The following is a 22,001-nucleotide window of genomic DNA, read 5'->3' on the forward strand; positions in this document are numbered from 1 at the left end:
CCAATATTTCCAAGTTCTCCTCTAAGGGTTTTGCAACCTGCTTATCTTTGGTTGCTCATAAGGTCATTTGTCAACATCAGTGTGTCTTCATCAAAGGTTGCTTTTATCTTAGCTGGTTTCCTCAGCCTGCATGAAGTTCTTCATGACCTTAATTCTAATGGTTGCAATGCGGTTGTGTTGAAGCTGGACATTGAGAAAGCGTACGATTCATTTAGTTGGCCCTTTCTCGGGGATGTTGTACTTGCCAAGGGCTATGACAGTGCCTATGCTCACCGCATCATGCAACTTGTGTGTGGGGCCACACTGCTATTTTGGTTGATGGTTCGGTCAGTCCTTACTTTAAGAATGGTCGCGGCCGTAGACATGGTGACCCCATATCCCCTCTTCTGTTTAATTTGTGGTCGATGCCTCCTCCTGCATTCAAAATCAGGCTAATACTGTGGGCCAGATCCTTCCCGTCTGCTCTAACCTTCTCCCTGCGGGTGTCTCCCACCTTCAATATGCAGATGGTATTATCATTCTTGTTCAGAACAGTGATCGTTGCCTCGCTTACATCAAATTCCTTCTGCTTTGTTTCGAGGAGATGTCTGGCCTTAAAATTAGTTTCGCTAAGAGTGAAGTTTTTTGCTTTGGGTGCCCCTCCCCAGGAGGCTATGAGGGTGGCTACTCTTCTTAATTATTCAATCGGTTATTTCCTCTTCAAATACATTCAAGTGTCCGTTGAAGGACTTCAATTTCTCTTTTGTCAATGTGGGTAACAGGGTTATGCCTTGGAGGAACTGTTATAACTCCACAACTTGTAAGGTTAGCCTGATCAATACGTGCCTGACTTCCCACCCAATGTTTCTCATGGGTTTCTACCGCCTTCCAGATGGTATTCATGCTGGCTTTGACAAGCATAGGAGTGGCTTCTTCTTGAACAGTGCGGACAACAAAAAGAAGTACATGCTCGTAAAATGGAAACTGATGTGTAAGACTGAGGGTTTGGGGGTCCGGGGATTCTAAATACCTCTATCATGAAAAATGTTTGATCTTTGAGTGGTGGTGGTGTATTCTTTAGTCTGACCAGGATTCTCTTTGGTGTCGTATTCTTAAAGCTAAATTTGCATCCTCTCGTGGCTAATCTTGGGTCCGGTTCCTCCGCCTCTCAGTTTTTGCGCCAATTGTTGAAGGTCTACGACGAGTTCAAATCTTCGGTGAAATTTCCAGTTGGCAATGGTCGGCCTGTTCGGTTTTGGTTGGACTGGTGGGTAGGGGATGCCCCCTTGTGTTTTCCTTTCCTATGCTTTTTCTTTTGTGTCTTCCCCTTGTGTGTCCATCATGGAGCTTGCAGTCAGTTGTTAGGACCTCGATTTTCGTCGGGTCCTGTCTCTGGAAGAGTTGGAAGATTGGCATCGCCTTGCTGCTCTCATCCTTGTGCTCTCGGAGGATCAGTATGTGGTCTTTTGGCCTCATTCTGCCTCTGGCCGTTTTTTGGTTAAATCTTGCTATCGTGTTTTTCTTTTGGCCCGTCGTTGTCGAAGTTCAAGCCCATTTGTTCTTCTAGGGTGCCCCCGAAAATCAAAATCTTTATATGGCACTGATCACTGATCACTGATCACATCCTCTTTCGATGCCCCTTTGGTCTTCTAGAGTTTAGAGGACACTGATCACATCCTCTTTCAATGCCCCTTGACCGCCTTGCTTTGGAGTTGTCTCAGGGAGTGTATGGGTGTTCCCTGGGCTCCCTCTAATTTGTCTAATCTCCACATATCGCAGCTCCTATATGTGGTCATTGCAAGAGGCTGTTTTGGTTTGGCTTCTTTGCCATATGTTGAACCCTTTGGACAACTAGAAACAAGTTTATTACTGAACAAATGTTTCTTAACTCGACGACTAATGTCATTTTTAAACTGTCCATATTCTTGTAGCAGTGAAAATCTCTAATTAAAGAGGCTGACATGGCGGCTATGAAGGTCATCATCGCCCATGTATGTTTTCTTGCCACTTCTATCTTCGGGAGTGATCAGGTCAGGTGGCCGTAGTTGGTGTTGCCTTTTTCCGTTTTATCTTCATTTTAACCTGATCTTGTTGGATACCTTCTCTCAGCATGCATGCCATTATGCCGGTTGTGGTCATTTTATTTTTGCTCGATGATGTGATATTTTGTTTATTATGACTAGCAAAAGAGCCCGTGCGTTGCAACGGGATAAAAAGAAAACACGCTCTTAACCCAATAACCATGATTTAAGACCATGCCCGCTAATTTAGGTTGCATATTTTTTATTTAGTTTTTGAAACACCTATCAGATTAAACATTTGGCTATTCATTTCATATGCAGGTACTAATATGTACTCTCTCTATCACAAAATAAGTGACTCAACTCTATACTAATTTTAGTATGAAGTTAATACAAAGTTGAGTCAATTATTTTGAGATGGAGAGAGTAGTTATGTATAACACATGTATTGCATGGTAAGCAAAAGTAATTCAAGTACATAAGGTTAAAAAGGAATAAAGGAATACCGCAACTTCACATCTCTAAACGGACTAATGCTTTAAAAATAAGAAAATGGACCATAGATAGCACCTACAGTTCCTAGAACCAAAGGTACTCCCTCGGATCACTACAATAAGATACTATACCTTTTTTCTGATTTGGATGTACGTAAACATATTATAAGTCTTTGTTCATCCATTTAGTCCATATGTGGTTCATAGAGGGAGTACACAGAAAAAGGAGAATACAAAGGTTTGGTTTTAGGAAAGGATTAAAAAAACTTATTATAGCCACATGGCTATAATATCATCACGTCTGTGTAATACGAAAAGGAAAAAAATAAACAGTTAATTCAGCACCATATTTCTTTTGTTACATACTATGTATTCTAGAAGGGTAGATTAATCAAAATGAAAAATAGTGGTTCCTTAATCAACGGGTCTTCTTTTTCGTATAAAATCTTAAAAATAACTTCATCCTTAAGGGGGGAGAAAAGATCTAAAGGAAATGATGTAAGAAAGATCATTGTTATGGTAGGTGTGATTATTTTAGTTTCATTTTTAAGGAAAACTCAATAACTCAAATAGTACAAAATAATAGATCTCTTTTTATAATTGGTATATTTTCTTGCAACTTAGCATCAAATATTTTAATCTGTAACTGGTATATATCTCTTTCAATAGTGTCTCGATTAAGAAAATATAATGGCTTATAGTACTCGCTAGCTTTGCAGCAATCAACATGGGTTATCTTAACATGTAAAAAGTAAACTCATACTGTAGCACCAACATAGAGGTAAATATACAGTACAATGCGAAACTTTGGCTTTATCAAATGACAGAAAAGTTTTACACGGAGAGGTACCTTCGAAGTCAAGGTTGCGAGAAGCCGTTCTGCACATGGCCTTCAGGAAGGAATCCTCGTCGGTGGCTGATGTGCTATCGGCACTGACGAGGTTACGGCCGCTGCGTCTCAGCGGCGTGGGGGTGGATTCAACAGCAGCAACAGCCCCGGAGACCCTGAGCAGCAGCAACCTTCCTTTACTACTTCAGGCCTTTGAAGAGTTGTGACAACTTAACCAATCACCATCTCTTGCAGATGCAAAACTTATCATAGGAGCATGATTCATGGACTCTTCCATGGGGGCCTTTCCAATCCCAGAAGACGAGAATGCTGGAACAACACCTCCAGCTATCGCTTTCTGGACGAGCTCAAAATCAGAATCATAAGATTCCACTCTCCGGCTTCCCACTCCAGTCCTGGATGGTGAATCAATCTGCTCCTTGCCAGGCTTCATTTTGCTGTCTGAATTAATAGGTGCACTGGAAAAGGCGTCCCAAAATTCAGGTTGCTCCAACCCTTCCCTGACAACTTTGATCTGCCCCTGCACCTTCTCATACCTCACCACCTGAAAAGTTGTCGCTCTCACATCCTTCTCCATCACCGTATCACATTTAATTCCAACCCAAAACATAAATCGACGAGAGCACGTGAACTATGAATGCACCCCTAGAGTCAAGGGCGGCGGGTGAGGGCTCGTTCAACATTTTGGGCACCAGATGCAACGGCGCATAGGGCGAGTGAGGTGCCAACCGATACATCCTGAGCACTGAGTTTGGGGGCAGAGGAATGGCATGCGAACCCCATGTTCGGATTCGCGATCCCCCTGGCGGCCTTCACAAACTGGAAGGCATCGTCGAAGCTCTGCCCTTCCCTCCACATCAAATACGCTATGACCAACGAAGTGGAGCGCGGGACTCCCTGACAGCAATGCACGAACACGCGGCCGATGTCGTCCTCGTCGCCGCCGCTGCCGCTGCGTGCGCCCCCATCGAGGATGTCGCGGAGCGCGCGGTAGACGATGTCGGGCTGCCTGGCGTAGCCGAACATGGTGTGGCTCTTCCCGGACCCCGTGGGCCCGTAGACCATGACGGTGCACTTGGCACCGACCCGCACGCCCTGGATCCTAGACCTTATGAAGCGGCGGTAGAAGGCCTCGAGGTCCTCCTCCTTTGTCCGCAGACTCTGCAAGGAAGGTGGAGGCGGCGGTGGCGGTGCGCTCGTGCATGGGGAAGAGGAAGGGGATCTGGCATGATGTGTTTGTTTAATGGACTGCGGGTTGGATTCCGAAAACAACAGGGGCGTTTCTACAAAAATGAAACGTTTTTTCTGTTTGTATCACTTAAAAACGTACCGCGAGTTGAACACCGGAAAATCGAGAGGTGTTTTTGCAAAAATGCCACAACAGACGACAGAAGCGTTGCGCGCTTTATTATTATACTAGGAAAATTGCCTGTGCGTTGCACCGGGAGAAACAAAACATCACACGTAACATATATAATTTGTTATTACACGCTACAATGCAAATGCTACTTTTCATAAATCAGTATTGTCTCGATCGAGGAATTGGGTCACTCAATAAGGGCTATTAATGACTAACATGACGAATCGATTGAGAATACAGTTCTTTGCTTGCTGGATTATGGATTAGTAGCGGTTGCATTCAACCAGGGTCCAAAAATCTCTTGATGCATGATGCGCTAAAATAGTATGGGACTTTTTTACATTGGCTAGAATATTTGTGGTTTGTAATTTTGTATACCATAACGCGCGTGATTTCAGAATAAATATCTACTGGCATGTATGTGGAAGCAATATGCAAGAAGCTAACTAACACATCACGGATCTCAGGATGCTCCAAGCTTCCGCAATAAGTTCAGTTACCTGCAAGTGATTTAGGAGCAGTGAAATCAAGTCTCTCATGTGTATTGTCCAAACAACAACGATCTGTAGATATTTACCAGTAGTACAGGTTGGTGGCCTCCGTCCTGGGAGCAGCGCACACCCCGACCTCAATGCCCGAGATCCTCCCGATGAGAGTCGGCGCCGCCGCGAGCCATGTCTCCTGCCCAAGCCATTCGCCTGCATCCACGAGTGCGCATATGTACCCCCGACCCTGCACCCTCTCCTTTTCCCACTTATGTGCACTCTAATGTATAACTGAAAAAGGATTTTTGAACCATGCATGTACACTACTGCAATAGTACAATACTCCAGTTCATACAAATACTGCAGCACTCATCTTGTGAAAAAAATACATTGGTATATCTTGCGAGGAATAGGGGACATCAACAACTCGGGAATTGATTTCTGGTGCAGAAGCACAACAGTTTGCTGGTGAAGAGCTATACGGCAATGTCTGAGAAGAACAGTCGGCCGACGGAGACTCAAGAGGCAGAACAGTGGCACAATTGGAGGGCTGCTGGCGGCAAACCCAAGTGTGGTCAAGTGGACGTGAGATAAAGTTCGAATCCTTCAGCTTGTAAATCTTCGACAAAGGTTCCTTTAGTTCTTCTTGCACAAACACGAATCAGCTTGAACAATCATTTTTTTGTCTTGACCAGGAAAACAAAAAAACAATAGTCGTGTCAATCTTTGAAAGTTGATTTCACACCCGGTGCAAAAGCATGGAGATTCCTTATGTTTAACTTTTGCATTCTCTATTCAAAAGGTAACAACTTGGAAAAGTAGTGAACACATCTTTTCACATGCTAAATGCATTCATAGGACCTCTAACACCGTAACTCACATTCAGCATCCAGAAATTATCAAATTCAGTTAAACATCTACCAAATTATTTACACACTGCTGTCCAACCTAAGATCAATCCGGATCACGCACCCATAGGATATCAGATGCATGTACCTGCTCTCCGATTGGACCTGAGAGCAGAGAGATGGGGCAAGACAGGAGGACAAAGGAGGAGATGGAAAAAAGGAACCTGAGGATGTCTACAACGAAGGGGTGGTGGTGCCAACTTCTCCTTGGGCTCAAGGACCACCATAACAGCAGGCCCCCGTCGTCTCGAACACTACTCTGTTGCCGCTAAGACCAGCACCATGGTTGCACTCAGATGCAGGAGCAGGGAGCTTTGGGAAAGTTTAGAGCAATCATGGGCATCAGAGAAGGAGAAGGAGCAGCAGTAGAGGCGTGGGGATAGAAGAATTGGCAGCAGAAAATGCAGTTCGTGTAGGTCTCCAGAACTCCATACACTATCGGCTGCGTGTTTAATCAGGCGCGCTGGCTTGAAGGAACCACGCAGATGACCAGAAACCCTCCTGGTGTTGTCTTGTGAGGCGCACGAGTTGATGTTCGGCACTGACGACGTTGGTTGTGTGCCGCCTCAACAGGAGCTCACTGCCCTGCCGTCGACCGGTCACCGGCGGCGCCATCGCTGGTGACTATCTCCCTCACCTTTGCGCCCCTTCTCCTTCTCCTTCCTTCCTCTCTTTCCTCTCTTCCTCATGCCCTAACTCTCTTTTTCTGTGGACGAGAAGGCCGCCCCCGCACAAGCCGCCAGATCCCTCCCTCACAGTGACAGCAATCCACGAGAACGGCGGCCACGAGCACCAAGGTGCCCTTCCTCCGCGCTCCTTCTCTGCCTCGTCTCCGGCAAGCCCACGCCGCGGCGTGTGCTCGTGGCCGACGCTGGCAGCCGGCGTACCCATCTGAACATGTCCAGTTGTCCCCCTTCCATCCTCCATCAATGCACACGAGCACAACAAGGATGGCCTACCTTACCTGAGCACGCACCCATGGTGTCTACCTTCCCGTCATCCACCGCGGCTTTAGCCATCTTCGCCGCCGTCGACAAGGGCGCCGTCCCTCATCTTCTCGTCCTCGCTGCGGCTAGATAGAGGATTGCGGGTTGAATAGTGTGAAACGAAGGTTTTTTTTGTAAAACCGAAAAGGTATCACACACATCCACTCTCAGAAGGACTGCGGGTTGAATACTAAAACCTCAGGGTTCTGCAAAATGGCCTACGATCGCGAGACGAACGGAAGAAGCCATCGGTGCTTTATTATTAGGAAGAGATTGTTCGGTTGTTACTCTCGTTGTCTGTTGATTTTATTAATTTATTATAAAGTCGTGTTGTGTTGTGGCCTTTCCTTAAAAGGAAATCTTTTTCAAACCGCCTATATCTTCTTTCTCAATAAAAATAAATACTCCATTCGTCCGAAAAAAGCTGTCCCCGGCGAAATTTTACGAAAACCCCCTCCCCCTTCCTCCGACAAACGTCGCAACCCTCCGCTCCTGCTCGGTCGCCTCGCCACACGCGAGCCGCTTGCTCCGTCGCCTCGCCACGCACACCGACGAGGGCACCGGCCGCTTGCTCCGTCGCCCCGTCTCGCCGCCGTCTCCATCGCCTTGCCGACCGTCGGCCGCCTTCCCCCGCTCGTCTCGCCTCTTCTCTTATTCCTCACCAGGAGCTCAAGATGGAAGGAGTCCCATTTTCTTCAAGCTCGCGATTTGCCGGCTCCGGCGACGGCGCTGCCTCGTGCATCCTCCGGCTCCGGCGAGGCTCCGGTACGTCCCTGCACTCTTTCAAATTCAGTCAGCTCTTCCTCACCCCCATAATCTCTTCCTCACCCATCCTCTGTCCCTCTCAGATCCACTACGCGGCTCTGCAGCTCGCTCGTGTATGGAGGGGCTAGTCGTAAGGTGTTTGGCTGAATGCGCAGCACAAGGATGCGAAGGTGGCGCACCTGCACGGTAATGCTGCTCCACACCATCGCCGTGCAGGTGCTCTGTCTTTACTCGCTCTAACAGTAGCACACCAATGTGCATCAATTGATTTGTTCCCTAAAGTCCTAAAATACCCACCTTTCCTCATCCCTACCCGTCGATTCGGTGCCTTGCAGCGGCACAAATCCTCACCTGCCCGTCGATTTGGTGCTAGCAGCGGCGCAAATCCTCACCTGGCCGTCGATCCGCCGCCGTTGTGAGGGTAGTGCACGAGGAGCAAAATTCCATGTTGGCAGGAGGAGAGCAGGGAAGAGCAAAATCTCACCTTTCTTTTTCCGGCGGAGATGAGGCGACGCCTTCATAGTCCAGGTACTCCTCATCAAGGGGGGATGGTGGTCTCTGCTGTGCAGGGGAGGTTGGCCAGAAACAAGCCGCTGACCAAATCTCTCTCTCTCTCTCTCTCTCTCATGTGAAGGAACTGCTCTACAACGCCAACTGATCACTACAGGCTCCAGCAGAAGCTCCAACCAGGTAGTCCTGGTAACACGTTATTTCAGATCAAGTTATCTGTTGAACTGCTTGCTAATTGGTAATTCCAAATTCATTTTTCTTGGTCCAGTCTTTTATCTTAGAGACATTGCTGGGCACGAATGGACATGGAACAGAACAAACTGTTGAGAAAAAATGTTGAATCGCCACTGAATCTTGCAGCAACACTGAATCTTATCTAGCTAAATTTAGTGTAAATTCAGTGTCAAAACATGTCTAAATTCAGTATCAGAACATTTCACTCCGGAGTAAGAGAAGGATTTTAGTTCTATTTATGAAAATATAAGAGGAACATTTTTTACTCCGGAGTGGCTGCATCTTTCAAATGTCTGGATGCAAAAAGGGTGATATGGTGCATCCAGGCAGATCTTGTGGTATCCATGGATAGTGTACTATGGAGTAATTGTGGATTCTAAATCCTTGAGTCTCTGCCTGCAACCTGCTGGTCTCATATGAGTCATGGGCATGCTTGATGCAGAATTGGCCAGTGTAAATTTCAGTATGCATTTTTGTGTGGTACATAAACGGAGTATTCTCAAATTATTCAGTCAAAACATTACGTGATGTTTTGGTGACCTTGTTTTGTAACTGTACCGAAGTGCTCTAGACACAATTTCTTTAGTAGATTCCCTGTAATAACATAAGGATGTTATATTGGAGAACATCACAATCTTTCCATCACAAATTTGAAATGATTCTGGATGCACTTTCTTCTTTCTTCTTTCTAATCGTTGTTCCTGTAGCAAACTGAATTGTTTCCAATTATTCAGAAATAAATTTAGAGAATATGATCATTTTATTTTACTGTACATTGGTTGCAACCGTCCAGCAGTTTTAGCAATTTCATTGTGTGCCTTCTTGCGAAGAAGGTGTCGAGCCACGCCTGCGGCCAGACCGGGAACTGCAGTGTTGATAACTGTATTCTTGATCTGCAGTTCCTCCTACTCAATTACCACTTTTTACCATTGTTTTTGTGTTCAATTACCATTGTTGCTGTGTTAACTGAACCTCGATTCAGTTACCACTGTTGGTAACTGAACATGAATTCTTCTTGTCTCCAGAATTACCGTCGATCTGCAACTCTTGATTTGTTGTTGCCCTTGCCGTTGATCTGCTGTTCATCATTTGTTTTTTGTGCCAATTAATAGAGGAGGCAATGACAGCCGCCACTGCTGCCAATCAACAGAAGATGTGAGGACAGCCTAGGGCGACGCTGGGTGAGGTGACGAGGTAGGAGCGGAGGGTGCTTGCTGCTGCCGAGGTACTTGGAATTGACGCAGGGGGGGGGGAAGAACCATCGGGGGGTCGTCAGAATTGACGACGAAGCGGACCGACAGGTCCCATGGCTCCACCGCTACCAACTACACTGTTGAGATGGCCGGGGCCGGAGAAGGGGAGGAGGACGAAGCAGAGGGGGCGAGGCGGGCTCAGGGGCGGCGCAGGTGGGTGCGCAGGGCGCTGGGCCGTGCGGTGGCTGCCGGCGATGGCTCGAGCTCGTTCCTGCAGCGGGCGATGGTGGAAGGAAGAAGAGGCAGGGGTGATTTGCAGGGATTTTAAGATCCCAAGGTTTTTTTTGCAAAAACGAAAATGAACTAAGCGTTGGACAACTTTTCTCGGACCGAGGGAGTAAATAATATCCGCACAAGTACTCTTGCTACTCAGCACAGCACCCCTCCCTCGATCGTCTCACCGTCCCCTCCTTCCTCCGGCGAGATGCTCCTCTCCGCCCATGGCGCCCGAGTCCTTCCCTCCCATGGCGCCCGAGTCCTTCCCTCCCATGGCGCCTTCGCATTTGAGAAGCCCATTCCCCTTGCTCTCGTACCTCCCTCTCCCCGGCTCCCACACTACGCCCTTGCCGAGAAGACGCCACCTCTTCCTGCCCCCTTCCGCGACTCCGTCCGGCGACCCCGCGCCTCCTCCGGCGAGGAGGTCGTCCCACCCGGACAGGGCGTCGGGTGAGGGCGAGTGGTGGAGGAAGGCGGTGCCGCCGGGACGCGCGGGCCCTCCAGCCCCGTCCCCGAGGAGCCGCTGTCGACGCCCCGGTGGAAGGCCAGGCGGCAGGCGCGCGCTGCGTGGCGGAAGGCCATGCCATTGGTGCCCAGCCCTGCTCAACCTGCTAGTCCTCATATTCGGTATGGACGTATTCGGCTCCCCCGCTCCGCATCTCTGATATGCACTGCACGCTGCACACCACCTGTTCGATAGTATTTCAGAGAGAAATGGCAAGGGGAGGGATGTGTCATATGTCGGGTGATTTCTTCTCAGATTGGAATGGTGAGGTTTATTTCAATACGACAACAGAATTGTGTCGTACCTGCATGCTAGTCAGCTAGTGTACACGGAAATATACTTTTTGGAATACATATACCGTACTATGGCTTCATTCATGGATTAATAGCTTAATCTATGAAATGGACATTTCAGGTATAAATTGTGTGATTGCAATTCGCACATAATACTGTTGCGAGCGTGTTCAGTATATTCTATGTATTTTGTGATTGCGCATACCTTCTCATGGATGTTGTATCTATCCTTTTTGCCTGGTATAGCATGCCAGTTCTCCTCTTTTTCTTCTCTAAGGCTCTACCATCAAGTATTGAGTGTTACTGTTATATTTGTTTAGTGCTTGCTTACTAAGAATAGAAGTCCATGCTCCATTTTCTGATTATTGCACATAAAATGAGTGTCAATACACTATACTATAGTAGTGTGATTTGGAAAATGTGAATCCAATTTCAGATGAACAATACAAGTAAATTCACACCTCGCTACCCTATTTTAAATGTGATGAGTACTGCTGATCACTTCTTGTCTGAGATTTTCTTCTGAATAGTCAGCTGAATTGAACTTTCTTTTTCTACCAGCAAGAAGCGCATGCTGATCATTTCTATTGTCAAAGAAGCGCAGACTATGTTGGATCCTGACCTTCTCAATATCATACGCTTCACTATTGCGGCCATTCCTTTTGTGCTATTCTTGTTGAAGTCAATCAGAGACATGCAAGTTGTTATTAGGGGCGTAGAACTGGGGATTTGGGTAACCTTGGCCTACCTCACTCAGTCTATTGGGTTAGTTACTGCTGATGCTGGTCGTGCATCTTTCATATCCGCCCTCACCGTAAGATCCTTTCTCAAGCTTAGTCCATAAAGTATTCCATATAAGATATGGTGTATGTTCTTTACTCAAACATATTCAGGTGATCATTGTTCCTTTCTTGGATGGTATTCTTGGAGCAGAAATACCTGCATATACATGACTTGGAGCATGTTTATCAGTTCTCGGGGTTGGTATTCTGGAGTTAAGTGGTTCTCCACCATGTGTAAGTCGACTATCTACATGTAAAGATCCACAAGTTATTCTGCACGTTTTTATTTGTCTTATGGCTTATAATACTGTTCTGTGTCAAGATTAGTGTGCTTTAGAATTTGAGCTCTGAATTAGTGTGCTTTAGAATTTGACCTCTGTATTCTTGATTCATTAAGTTGATAATAACTGCACAACTTGGACATATCATGTATGGCTCAAGCTCCATAGGCAGTGACTACCTGGCTAGATAAGCCATGAATGGTTTATTGTTTTTTTAGCTGTACAGTAGGACAAAGCCCTGCTGCAACTTTTCTTTATTTATTTTGGTTTTGTATTGGAATGAACCATTTAAATATTGCAATTGCATCCCCAATCCCCTTTCTTCCTCTCGAATCTACTATGTTTTTCCTGAATCTTTAATTTGATCTCCCTCTTTGTCAAAGTCATCCCTCATGATTGTTGCATGCACCTATGATTGATTTTGTCTCTGCGTACAGTCTTTAGGTTGGTGATCTTCTGACCCTCCTTAGTGCCTTTTGTTTTGGAATTCACATGCTCAGAATCGAGCATATTTCCAGGAAAATGAAGAAAGAAAATTTCCTAGCCCTTGTTGTATGTCAGGTTAGTTATTGACAAAATCTCAATGCTTCTCTTGCATTTATCTTGTGAAGATTTTCCACTTTCTTCTCGATGAAGTGTTCTAAAAATGGGTTTAAAATCAGGTCGTTGTCGTAGCTGTTGTCTTGGCAGTCTCGTTCATTGTTAAATGCTTCCTCCAGAATGTGGTACCCTGGACGTTAAAATCACGGACACCAACAGAGTTATTCAGTATGATGTCATCGTTTCCTTGGCTAGCAATACTATACACAGGCATAATCGCAACAACATTTTGTTTATGGGCAGAGGTCAGTAACTAGTCTTGCAATGTCAATTCTTTTCAGTTTGGTGTCAAAGATTTTTATTGGAATACCTTCTTTTTTACCTGTTATTTTCCTGTCATCAGATTGTTGCTATGCGTGATGTATCAGCTACAGAAACTGCAATAATTTATGGTCTGGAACCAGTATGGGGTGCTACTTTTGCATGGGCAATTCATGGTGAGAGATGGGACATTACTGGACTTATTGGAGCTGTCTTCATCATACGTACTTATTCACCATCCACCACATTCTCAGCTACATTCTGCATTACGAATTTTCAATGATGAAAGTTGATGATTAATTGCAGTACAAACCATCAATGTTCCTTCACTGTTTGGAAATGTAGGGCGTAGTTTGGCCATCCAAGTTCAAATTTGTGCAACTACTAATATGAGAATATGTGGGTTATGTTAAAGCACAATAAAGCTATGTTTTTTCAAAAGTACTTTCTTGTGACTGTGTTTTGTAATATTATACTTCAAACTTGGACAATAAATTTAACACCTTAGGTTTCCTACAGGAGGGAGTAGTTCCCAGAGCGAGAATATTGACTCTTGTTTTTCTTTTCAGTCGGTAGCTTGATGGTTCAGGTACTGGGGTCATTTCTTGATATTGATGTATCAGAGGACAGTTACCAGATGAACAGCTGATTCACAAATCGCAAAAATACGAGGATTTCATATGATAACATATGATCAGTACTGCGACGTAATACGCCAAGTAGCTAGCATGACACTGCAACAAGATCTAACTACAATTATGGCCAGTTGCACAAGGAATGGAAAGCTCACTAGGCTGACAACAATAGGGGTGGCTCACCAGTGGCCTGGGCAACTGATGAAAACAAACTGTGGTGCATGGTGACGTGGAGAACACAGCTACATAAAATGGGGATGTGTATAACTCGACTAAACGCCTAGGATAGTCTGATTTCGTATCAAAAACATTCTAAATACTGTTTTCTCTCAATGTAAATCAATCCACATGATGTAGTATGTATAATAGATTAGTTCATGCTGATTCTGCATCAACCTTTATTTTAGTACGCAATTGTTCATTGTCAACTAGATATATGTCCATAAAACTAGATTGTACTAACTGACACATAGCTTACAAATTCTCCATGGGATCAGAACCGCACCTACTATGCTTCGGATCAGACGGCATATTCCAGCCCAAGACACGAAAAACAAGATTATACTCACAGGAGTAGTATATATCTTGAAACAGAGCAGAAGTACCATTGCAGGCTCACAGCAGCAAGAAGTAGAGCCACAGTTTTAGATTGCATGAACAAGTGGAGCAAATTCCTCAAAGGTACATCTGTGGCTACCCTCGCACCCCTTTCAGTTCCTTCTATCAATGCAATAACACGCAAGCTTTCATGTATTCCTGAAAAAAGTAATGCAAAATAATAATAATTCAGATAACAAATACTTTTAGTTTCTAAATGAAAAGATAATTCAAATATACAGCTTTCAAATATAACAAGATGCATGCTAAAGATAATTCTAATATGGTATGCTAAAGATAATTCTAATAGTACCATATATATATATATATATATATATATATATATATATAGGTAAAATGTTTGGGGCACCTAGGTTCCTGGACACCTTGTTCGGGTCCGACCCGCTAATGCATTTAATTCTGCATTTGAATAGTCTAAGAGCATCTCCAATAGATGATATAAATTTGAAGATGTAAAACTGGGTTTTTTATAATTTAAATCACCAAAATGTGTTTTTTACATTAAAAAAAGAGCCAACTCTAACAGATGAAGTATATTTGTGATGTAGAACTCCAACCCCAATAATTGATGTAAATGTGAAGATGTAAAACCAACCGATGGCCGCGTGAATGTGTACAGCCACTGTGCAGTTGCACAATTTGAAATAAAAACATCCTGAATTAAAATTTCAAATTTTCACGTGTCCACAATATTAAGTTGTTACATAATTCATCAAATCCATAACATCAAATGCATCACAACTACAACATGTGCACAATACAACTAACAAATAATGAAACTCGGCGGTTCTTTTGCCATGCCATTTTGTCTTTCTGAAGTTCATCGTGTGTATCCGAATCTCGATTTTGCAAGTATATGCGGCTATTTGCTTCAAAGGTCATCGATGGAACTTCTCCATTGGCTAAATTGGCAAAAAAGAGTTGCCGGTCGAGCACATGGATATCGTTGCAAGATCCAGACATCCCAAAATCTGAATGCCAAATCCATGTTTGTTAACCAGCAACAACCTCAAGAATGATGTTGGCATCCTTCGAGCATTTCTTGAACTGTCCATGCCATGCTTTAAAACAATTCTTCCACTTCCAGTGCATGCAATCGATGGACCCAAGCATACCTGGAAACCCACAGACTTTGTTCCTCTTCAAAAGCATTTGAATATCCTAAGCATTGGGTGCTCTCAAGTACTATGGACCCACCATTGTCTTTACAAATTGTTTTACATAAAAGATAGAAGTGCTCTCTGCCATCACCAAATTGTCATTGATATAGTATGTCGGAACACCATAGACCATCATGTGCAAAGTGGAAGTGACCTTCTGCTCGGTACTATGTTCAAGCAAACTGGCACAATTCCTTCTCTGCTTGAAGGATCGGCATGCTACTTCACGGAAATGCAAATGTGGATGAACAAATCTTTGGACATCCTAAATTGGCGATGAAAGTACCTCTCTGGAAAAACGGTGGTGTACCAAAGTAGTTGCGCATCAACCCATTCTCTCTGGATGAACTCACGACCAAACACGAAACTGTCGTACTTTGACTTCTGCATCGCCACTAGCGTAGCAATGTCCTATTCTTCGGTCAAATCAAATCCTCATAAACAAGTAATCGTCCATGAAAAAGGAGCCACACGAGCTCATATACAATGCTTAAATCACAGTCAAACTACATCTTCATGCCCAATAAAGAACCCTCCAAGTTTTGCATGTTTCTTTACCTTGGGGAATTTGCTTGAACATGGCTGCCAACGGTTACGGGCTACGGGCGCGTGCTGGTGGCCCTGTCCCTTCTCTGACCGCGGTTGCAGGCGCGGCGTGGGGGTGCGACTCGAGGCTATTCATGTTGGTCAGTTGTGATGTCTCCTCGCACCTCTGGTGGGTGGAGGGCTAGACCGTGAGGGGGAGGGGTTTCCCTTTGTCCCGGTCCGGTTTGGCCGTCGCATGGTGGTTGCATCGGCCGTCGGGTCTCTTGTCGCGACTTGAGTGACGGCGGGGTGCGGTGGTGGTGGTGCCTCTCTTCTTTCCGGTTCGGTCCGACAGCGCGGGGTGCCCACGCGATGGTGACGGCCATGACTGGGAGCTCATGCTCGAATGGACCAGTGTCAGGCCCCGGACGGGTCGAAGCTTCGTTCTGGGTGGACGATGGTGGCCTCAGTCTGGGTGGATGATGTTCTGGGTGAACAATTTTCAAATACTCGTTCAATATTTTGAATACTTATTCAAAAAAAATTCTAATACTCATTCAACAATTTTTAAAGCTCGTTCAACATTCTTAGTACTTATTCAACATTTTGAAAAACTTATTCCATTTTTAATACTTATTCAGCATTTTCTAAATACTCGATTAACATCTTCTGAATACTCGTTCAACAATTTTTAATACTCATTCAACATTGTTAAATACTTGCTCAACTTTTAACACTTATTCAAAAATTTCAAATACTTGTTCAACCTTTTCCTAATATTTATTTAACATTTTAATACTTATTAAACATTTTTCAAATACATTTCAACATTTTTCAAATGCGTTTTTAAAGAATGTTTTTTGCATATATATGTACAGTATTTTAAAGTATAAATAAAAGTACAAAAATAAAGCAAAAAATGAAGAAGAGAGTAATTGACCCATGAGTACCCTAGAAAAAAACAAATTGACCCATGAGCTATGGCCCGCCCAGTCCATAGCTCATACAACGCCCGGCAGGCCACCATCGATGGCAATTCCTATTTGATGCTCGCGTGCGTGGATACGCGGCGCTTTCGCTGAAGCGCGCGAGCAAACACCAGGAAACTGGCCGGCCCACTGCGGTTGTTAAATCTGTGCTAGGCAAACCGGTTTTGGGAACCTTCTAGAACATTAGCTCAACTGGTTACTTCTGTTTCTTTTCTTTTGCCTTTTTTTCATTATTCATGTTTCTTTTTTCTTTCTTCCTTTTTTTCAGTTTTTTTCCTTTTTCTATTTATTTTATTTTAAAGTTTTTATTTTTCCCTTCGTTTTTAAAAAAAGTTTGAAATTCCAATATTTGTTCATGATTTCCAAAATTGTTCATGTTTTTAAATTTTGTTCCTTTTTCCAAAATTTTGCTCATGTTTTCAAATTTTGTTCACTTTTTACAACTTGTTCATGAAACAAAAATTGTTTAGCATATATCACAAAAATGTGCATTGTGTACTAAAATATTGTTCAGCATATATCACAAAATTCTAAATGTGTATTTAAAAATTGTTCAGTCTATATCACAAAAATGTTCAGTGTGTATTAAAAATGCTTCAGCATATATCACAAAAATGTTCACCGGGTATTTAAAAACTGTTTAGTGTATATTTAACATTTTTTCAGCATGTATAAAAAATTGTTCACGTTTTTCATATTTGTTGAATTTTTTCAAAAATTATTCATATTTGAATTTTTTTTGCAATTTCAAACATTATTCACATGTTTTAAGAAACTTGTTCACATTTTTTGCGAGAAATATTGGGTTGTTTTTGAAAAAAGGGATGCCGCTGTTGCTAGTACTTAAGTACTCGCGTTGTGTTATAGCTAAGAACAACTTACAACTCGAGCGTCAACCGCCGTAGTTTTATAGCTTGCGGTCAGGAGTTCGACTCCTCGGGTTTCCTTTTGAACCTTGACGTGCAAGTTAAGACTCAAGAAGATACGAGACACCATCGACCTGCTCCCTTCTTCCTGTAGTCCTTCCAAGTTAACTTCTGAATCCTGCATGAAACACTTGCTCCACTTGCCACTTCGCGCAGGCCTTTCATCAGATTATAAATTGGCATTGCTATTGCGGTTGTTGAAGATCTTCCTGTATAGCTTTCGAATCGAAGTCAAGTGTTTCGTATCGCTTTCGTGTATACCAGTAAAAAATACGACTAAATGATGGGATTCATGCATAGTCAATGAAACTACAAAAGAAAGTTCGTAACTGTCACGAAAGTTCAGAGTTAAATGGTCAGCAAGATCAGTCACATAAACCTATTCAGATCTCTCCCTCTCCAACAGTGGGAATGCTCACTAGATCTTTATAAATATGGGTACTTGTTTGAGCTAAAAATAACAAATGGAAATTCAAAAAGGAGATCAAAACATATAACATTGGAAGGTTAGATTCAATTTAACCTCTTGTACCTCCTGTTACATGTGTGAATTAAGGAGTAGCAAGCACAGGAGCAGCAAAATTCAGACATGCCAGAAAATCAAGGCACAAATTACACAGAACTATGGAGCTAAAATACAACTATTTAGATCAAGCCACTGTTAAAAAAGACAACATAGTTCAGTAAATCATGAACATAAATACTGCAGAATTTAGACACCACTTACATACTGTAAATTCAGTTAACAACAAGACAGACAGATTGCACTTAGATTTCAAGGAAAAATATGACTACTGCACACTGTAAATCATGAACATGTGGAGACTGGGCATGTCTTGTTTTCAGCTTGCACAATCCTGCACCGATGAGAAACATTTCTTCACTGACATCCCATTTCCACTTATTCCACACAAAAAATCTGTCGAGGTGTCTTGTCAACTAATCTGAAATAAGCTTTCTCCAACCAAATAAATGTGAAATGTTCAGAGAGAGCTCCTCAAGGTTATTGTTTGACAGTTGAACAAGATTTGCAAGTTCAGGTTTAACAACTTATGAACCCCGGATTGTACATCTGCTCTTAAAAGCACACCCAGAAGTTAATAAGACATGTAAAACTTAATCTAAGCTGCATACTTGGACCTCCTGACTCCGGAGTCGAAAGTTTCATTTTCAAAAAAAAGAAAGACTCTGGAGTCAAAACATACCTCCTAGCACATGTAAAATAGGTGGAAACCATGGCCGCAGGGTATGAAGAAGCAACTCCGGGCTGCGCCGTAGAAGATTTTGCACACCTTTTCGCTGTAGAGATCATAGGTGGAGGAAGAGGGTGTGGTGGTTTAGGCTGTATTTACCTGGTTCTCTTTTCCTTCAGGTATCCTCTCAACCGAAGGTCTGAGATGAGTTGACTAGCAGTAGCTGGTAGTAAAGGTTTAAGGTTGCATGGCTAACTGCCATTCTTTCAAGAAAAAACTGATATTATTTTCCTTTTCAAAAAAAAACCTGCCATTCTTTCAAGTCTTACGTGAAAAGGTCTGAACTGCAGTGAGAGTTGAGGAGTACTTGCTTAACTTTGCTCAAACGATAGTACAGAGGAAACCTCACTAAAAACAAGACCTCAGAGTTGATTCATGTAGAACCAAATGTGAGCGAAAGAACTGAACCAAAGAGCTTAGCAGTTGACCATGAATAGAAATTGACCAGAATCATGAGAAGTTCTACTAACAAGTTTGGAGCTGAGACCTGAGAGAAACTAAGAGAAAATACATGAGCCACAACATACAAATTTGCGAATGCAAGGTTCAGAAAATTCATCACAGGAGAACGAAGAATAATTTAGCATCTCCCATAAGGATCAGGCTTTAGTTGATGATAAAAGACATGAATTCAGCGATGCAAAATAGACAGAACAATTTTTTTCCCCTCAAACTTGAACTTGCTCTGCAACTTATGAACTTGAAGTTGTTCTGTAGATTATCACGAGCAGTGAAACAGTTTTGATTTTACAAAGATAGTTACTGCTTATCTACGGCTGCCCAGATCATAACTGCATTATGCTTGCTTATCTGAGACTAATATACAAAAAATAAGAGCAGTTTTAAGATGGTCCATCACAGGAAACATAGCAGAAGAAGTATAGTGCAGGAGCGAATGCAGAAATTCATCACATGAGAAAGAAGAAGAACAACAGTTTCAGTAGCTTGCATGAACAAGTGGAGCAAATTGCTCAGAGGTACATCCGTGGCGACCGTACAAGGACGAACTAATATATCAGCCAGTGAATATCCTCGTATACACTTTGCATACAATTTCAACATCGGATTTAATGGACACTTGCAGACGAGAAGAAGTCGTCGTATCCTCGAAGCAGATTGGCCGCGGTATTGTTCCTCATCTCGTTCTCAAGCGCCTCTTCGGCCTTCCACGCTGCTTCAAATGGATCGAAGAAGCTCGGCGGCAATTTGAACAAGTGGTCGTGTCCCTCAAGTGATGGTGCGTCAAGATCCGGCGCGTCATTGTGCCTCTCCTCCTTCTCAGCATCAGGGAAGGCAGGGTTGTGCATGGCCCGATCCGCCAGCATGACTTGGTCCAAGCAATCCAGGTACAGAGGTTCCTGTTGGTCCATCTCCACGCCAGTTTTCGCTCCAGTGACTTCAATTGGGTCGGCTTCCATCATTCTCGTTAGTTCGTCAATATAAAAACCATCTGCTTCCCCATCCTCCCCGAGCGCATCGTCGGCTTCCATCATTCTCTTTAGTTCTTCGATATCAAAGCCATATGCCTCCCCATCCTTCCCGAGCGCCTCGTCAGCCTGCCACTCTGCTTCAGTTTCAGGGACGGCCTCTGGCTCATGCTCTGCTGCTACTTCATCGAGTAGGAACTGCAGCTCCTCGTCTGGTTCAGAGTGGTGAGACTGTTCGATGTTCTCTTCAGCTTCGAGCGGAGAGATGTTCTCTGTAGCTCCCACCCTGAGAGTTTCGTCGACTTGCAGCCCGAAAAGATCTTCCATTGAGCAAGAGAACCCGCCCATGTCGTCGTCGTCAGCTTCAGGTATTGACTCATCCGGCGAGAAAACCGGTGCAGCAGCGGTGAAGGATGGTGTGGCAACGCGCATCCTTTTCTTGGGGCGCGGGGGATGAGGATCGGCGGCGGCATCGGGCGCTGGCCTCTTCTGTGCCTGCATGCTCGCAGTCGCGGCCTCTGACTGCGATTCTTGAAGCATGTACGCGGCCGATTCTTGGCGAGCGGCGGCAGGAGCATGCTGAGCCAAGTGCATCCTGCAGAACACCTTCACCCCGTCGGCGATGGTGGCCTCAGGCAGCAGGCACCGGTACTCCTCCATGACCCAGCCGGTGGACTTGCCCTTCTTTTTGAACGACAGGTTCTTGACCTCGCCGACCTTGCCTCCCGCGTGGCTGATCTCCGTGGTCTTCTGGATGGTCCAGGTGCCGCCGCCGGCGCTGCGCACGCTCTGGAGTTTGCTCCCGTTCTTGCTCTTGCACGTGGTGAAGAAGAACCGGTCGCCGTTGCTCACGGCCTGCGGCACGGGCGCGTATCGGGCGGCGAGATCCTTGGGCTCGCAGCCGGAGATTTCGACGCTGTGGATGAACTTCTCGACGCCGTGCAGCGTCTCGCCGGAGAGGAGGCGTGGCAGGTAGTAGGTGACGGCATCCACTTCCGTAGGGTTCAGCCGGCAGTGCTGGAAGACGTCGTCGACGTCGAGCCCTTCCATCCCGGCCGGCGTGCTGCTTCTAGCTAGGGATGGGATCGAGGGCTGGCGACTGGGGATTTGGGAGAGGGTGGCGGCTGGATCGGAAGGTGTCGTGGGATGCGAAGGTGTTCTGTACTTTGGTATTTATAAACGATGGACATGCACAAGATGGATCACGCGTCAAATTTCATTTCTCTGAATCCGATTCGGTCCCAGTTTCTCCCGTCAGTCATATCTGAAACTTGCTGCTCCCGTTGCTTTAATTTTTCTAAAATTCTCGGTGAATCCGTGCATGACGTGGTTCTGAACATGTAGACAGGACAGACGCCGTGCTGATTGTAATTCTTCTTGATTTTGAATAATATACAAGTCCTATTTCTTATCCGGGTCACAACTAAAGTCGTATATTACAAATCTCTCCCTAATAATAATAATCTATATATATACCTACTAATAAAGCAAATAGGGTTTCTGGTCGTCCGTTTAAATAAATACCCTCAAACTTGCTATAAATTACCCACTGTGCCACCATGAATAAGGAAAACGTCTTTATTTTCTTCGCAAAGTCAATTCGTGTTACATTCTTGTACAAAAACATTACTGATTAGAATCAAACATGCACAAGCAGTTGAGTGGCTGGGGCCTCCTGATTCTAT

The 22,001-nt window shown here is 44.4% G+C and overlaps 2 protein-coding genes and 1 long non-coding RNA gene across 9 annotated transcripts; 2 read left to right on the top strand and 1 right to left on the bottom strand.

Annotated features, from left to right (window-relative positions):
- Positions 1-7,818: 7,818 nt before the first annotated feature.
- LOC123411405 lies at positions 7,819-8,460 on the top strand. Its single transcript, XR_006613256.1, has 3 exons — positions 7,819-7,848; positions 7,932-8,018; positions 8,184-8,460. It is a non-coding gene; the product is annotated as an uncharacterized LOC123411405 (long non-coding RNA).
- Positions 8,461-8,482: 22 nt separating this feature from the next.
- On the top strand, positions 8,483-19,767 carry LOC123411406. 7 transcript variants are annotated; one of them, XR_006613257.1, is made up of 8 exons: positions 10,223-10,688; positions 11,421-11,673; positions 11,793-11,894; positions 12,423-12,483; positions 12,585-12,767; positions 12,866-13,007; positions 13,916-14,099; positions 19,751-19,767. XR_006613257.1 is itself a non-coding variant. In XM_045104344.1 (7 exons), exons 2-7 carry the CDS (start codon positions 11,639-11,641, stop codon positions 13,430-13,432), a joined length of 603 nt encoding a protein of 200 aa, XP_044960279.1. In that variant the 5' UTR covers positions 8,483-8,538; positions 11,421-11,638; the 3' UTR covers positions 13,433-13,813. The 7 variants fall into 7 exon arrangements, 6 of the variants coding, with proteins under 6 accessions (XP_044960279.1, XP_044960280.1, XP_044960282.1 ...); XM_045104344.1 differs by lacking the exons at positions 10,223-10,688; positions 13,916-14,099; positions 19,751-19,767 and adding exons at positions 8,483-8,538; positions 13,353-13,813; XM_045104345.1 differs by lacking the exon at positions 19,751-19,767 and having other exon boundaries at positions 13,916-14,113.
- A 189-nt stretch (positions 19,768-19,956) lies between these two features.
- On the bottom strand, positions 19,957-21,505 carry LOC123408442 (protein NTM1-like 9). Its single transcript, XM_045101556.1, has one exon. It carries the CDS (start codon positions 21,364-21,366, stop codon positions 19,957-19,959), a length of 1,410 nt encoding a protein of 469 aa, XP_044957491.1. The 5' UTR covers positions 21,367-21,505.
- Positions 21,506-22,001: the final 496 nt, after the last annotated feature.

Source organism: Hordeum vulgare, chromosome 7H (genome assembly GCF_904849725.1).
Source record: "Hordeum vulgare subsp. vulgare chromosome 7H, MorexV3_pseudomolecules_assembly, whole genome shotgun sequence".
NCBI lineage: Eukaryota > Viridiplantae > Streptophyta > Magnoliopsida > Poales > Poaceae > Hordeum > Hordeum vulgare.

Excerpts from the sequence above, each read along its gene's own strand:
- LOC123411406 (XM_045104344.1), top strand. The coding sequence starts at position 11,639 with ATGCTGGTCGTGCATCTTTCATATCCGCCCTCACC. Across the intron at positions 11,674-11,792 it reads CTTTCATATCCGCCCTCACC|AAATACCTGCATATACATGA; the intron begins GTAAGATCCTTT and ends TTCTTGGAGCAG. Across the intron at positions 12,768-12,865 it reads CATTTTGTTTATGGGCAGAG|ATTGTTGCTATGCGTGATGT; the intron begins GTCAGTAACTAG and ends TCCTGTCATCAG.
- LOC123408442 (XM_045101556.1), bottom strand. The coding sequence starts at position 21,366 with ATGGAAGGGCTCGACGTCGACGACGTCTTCCAGCACTGCCGGCTGAAC.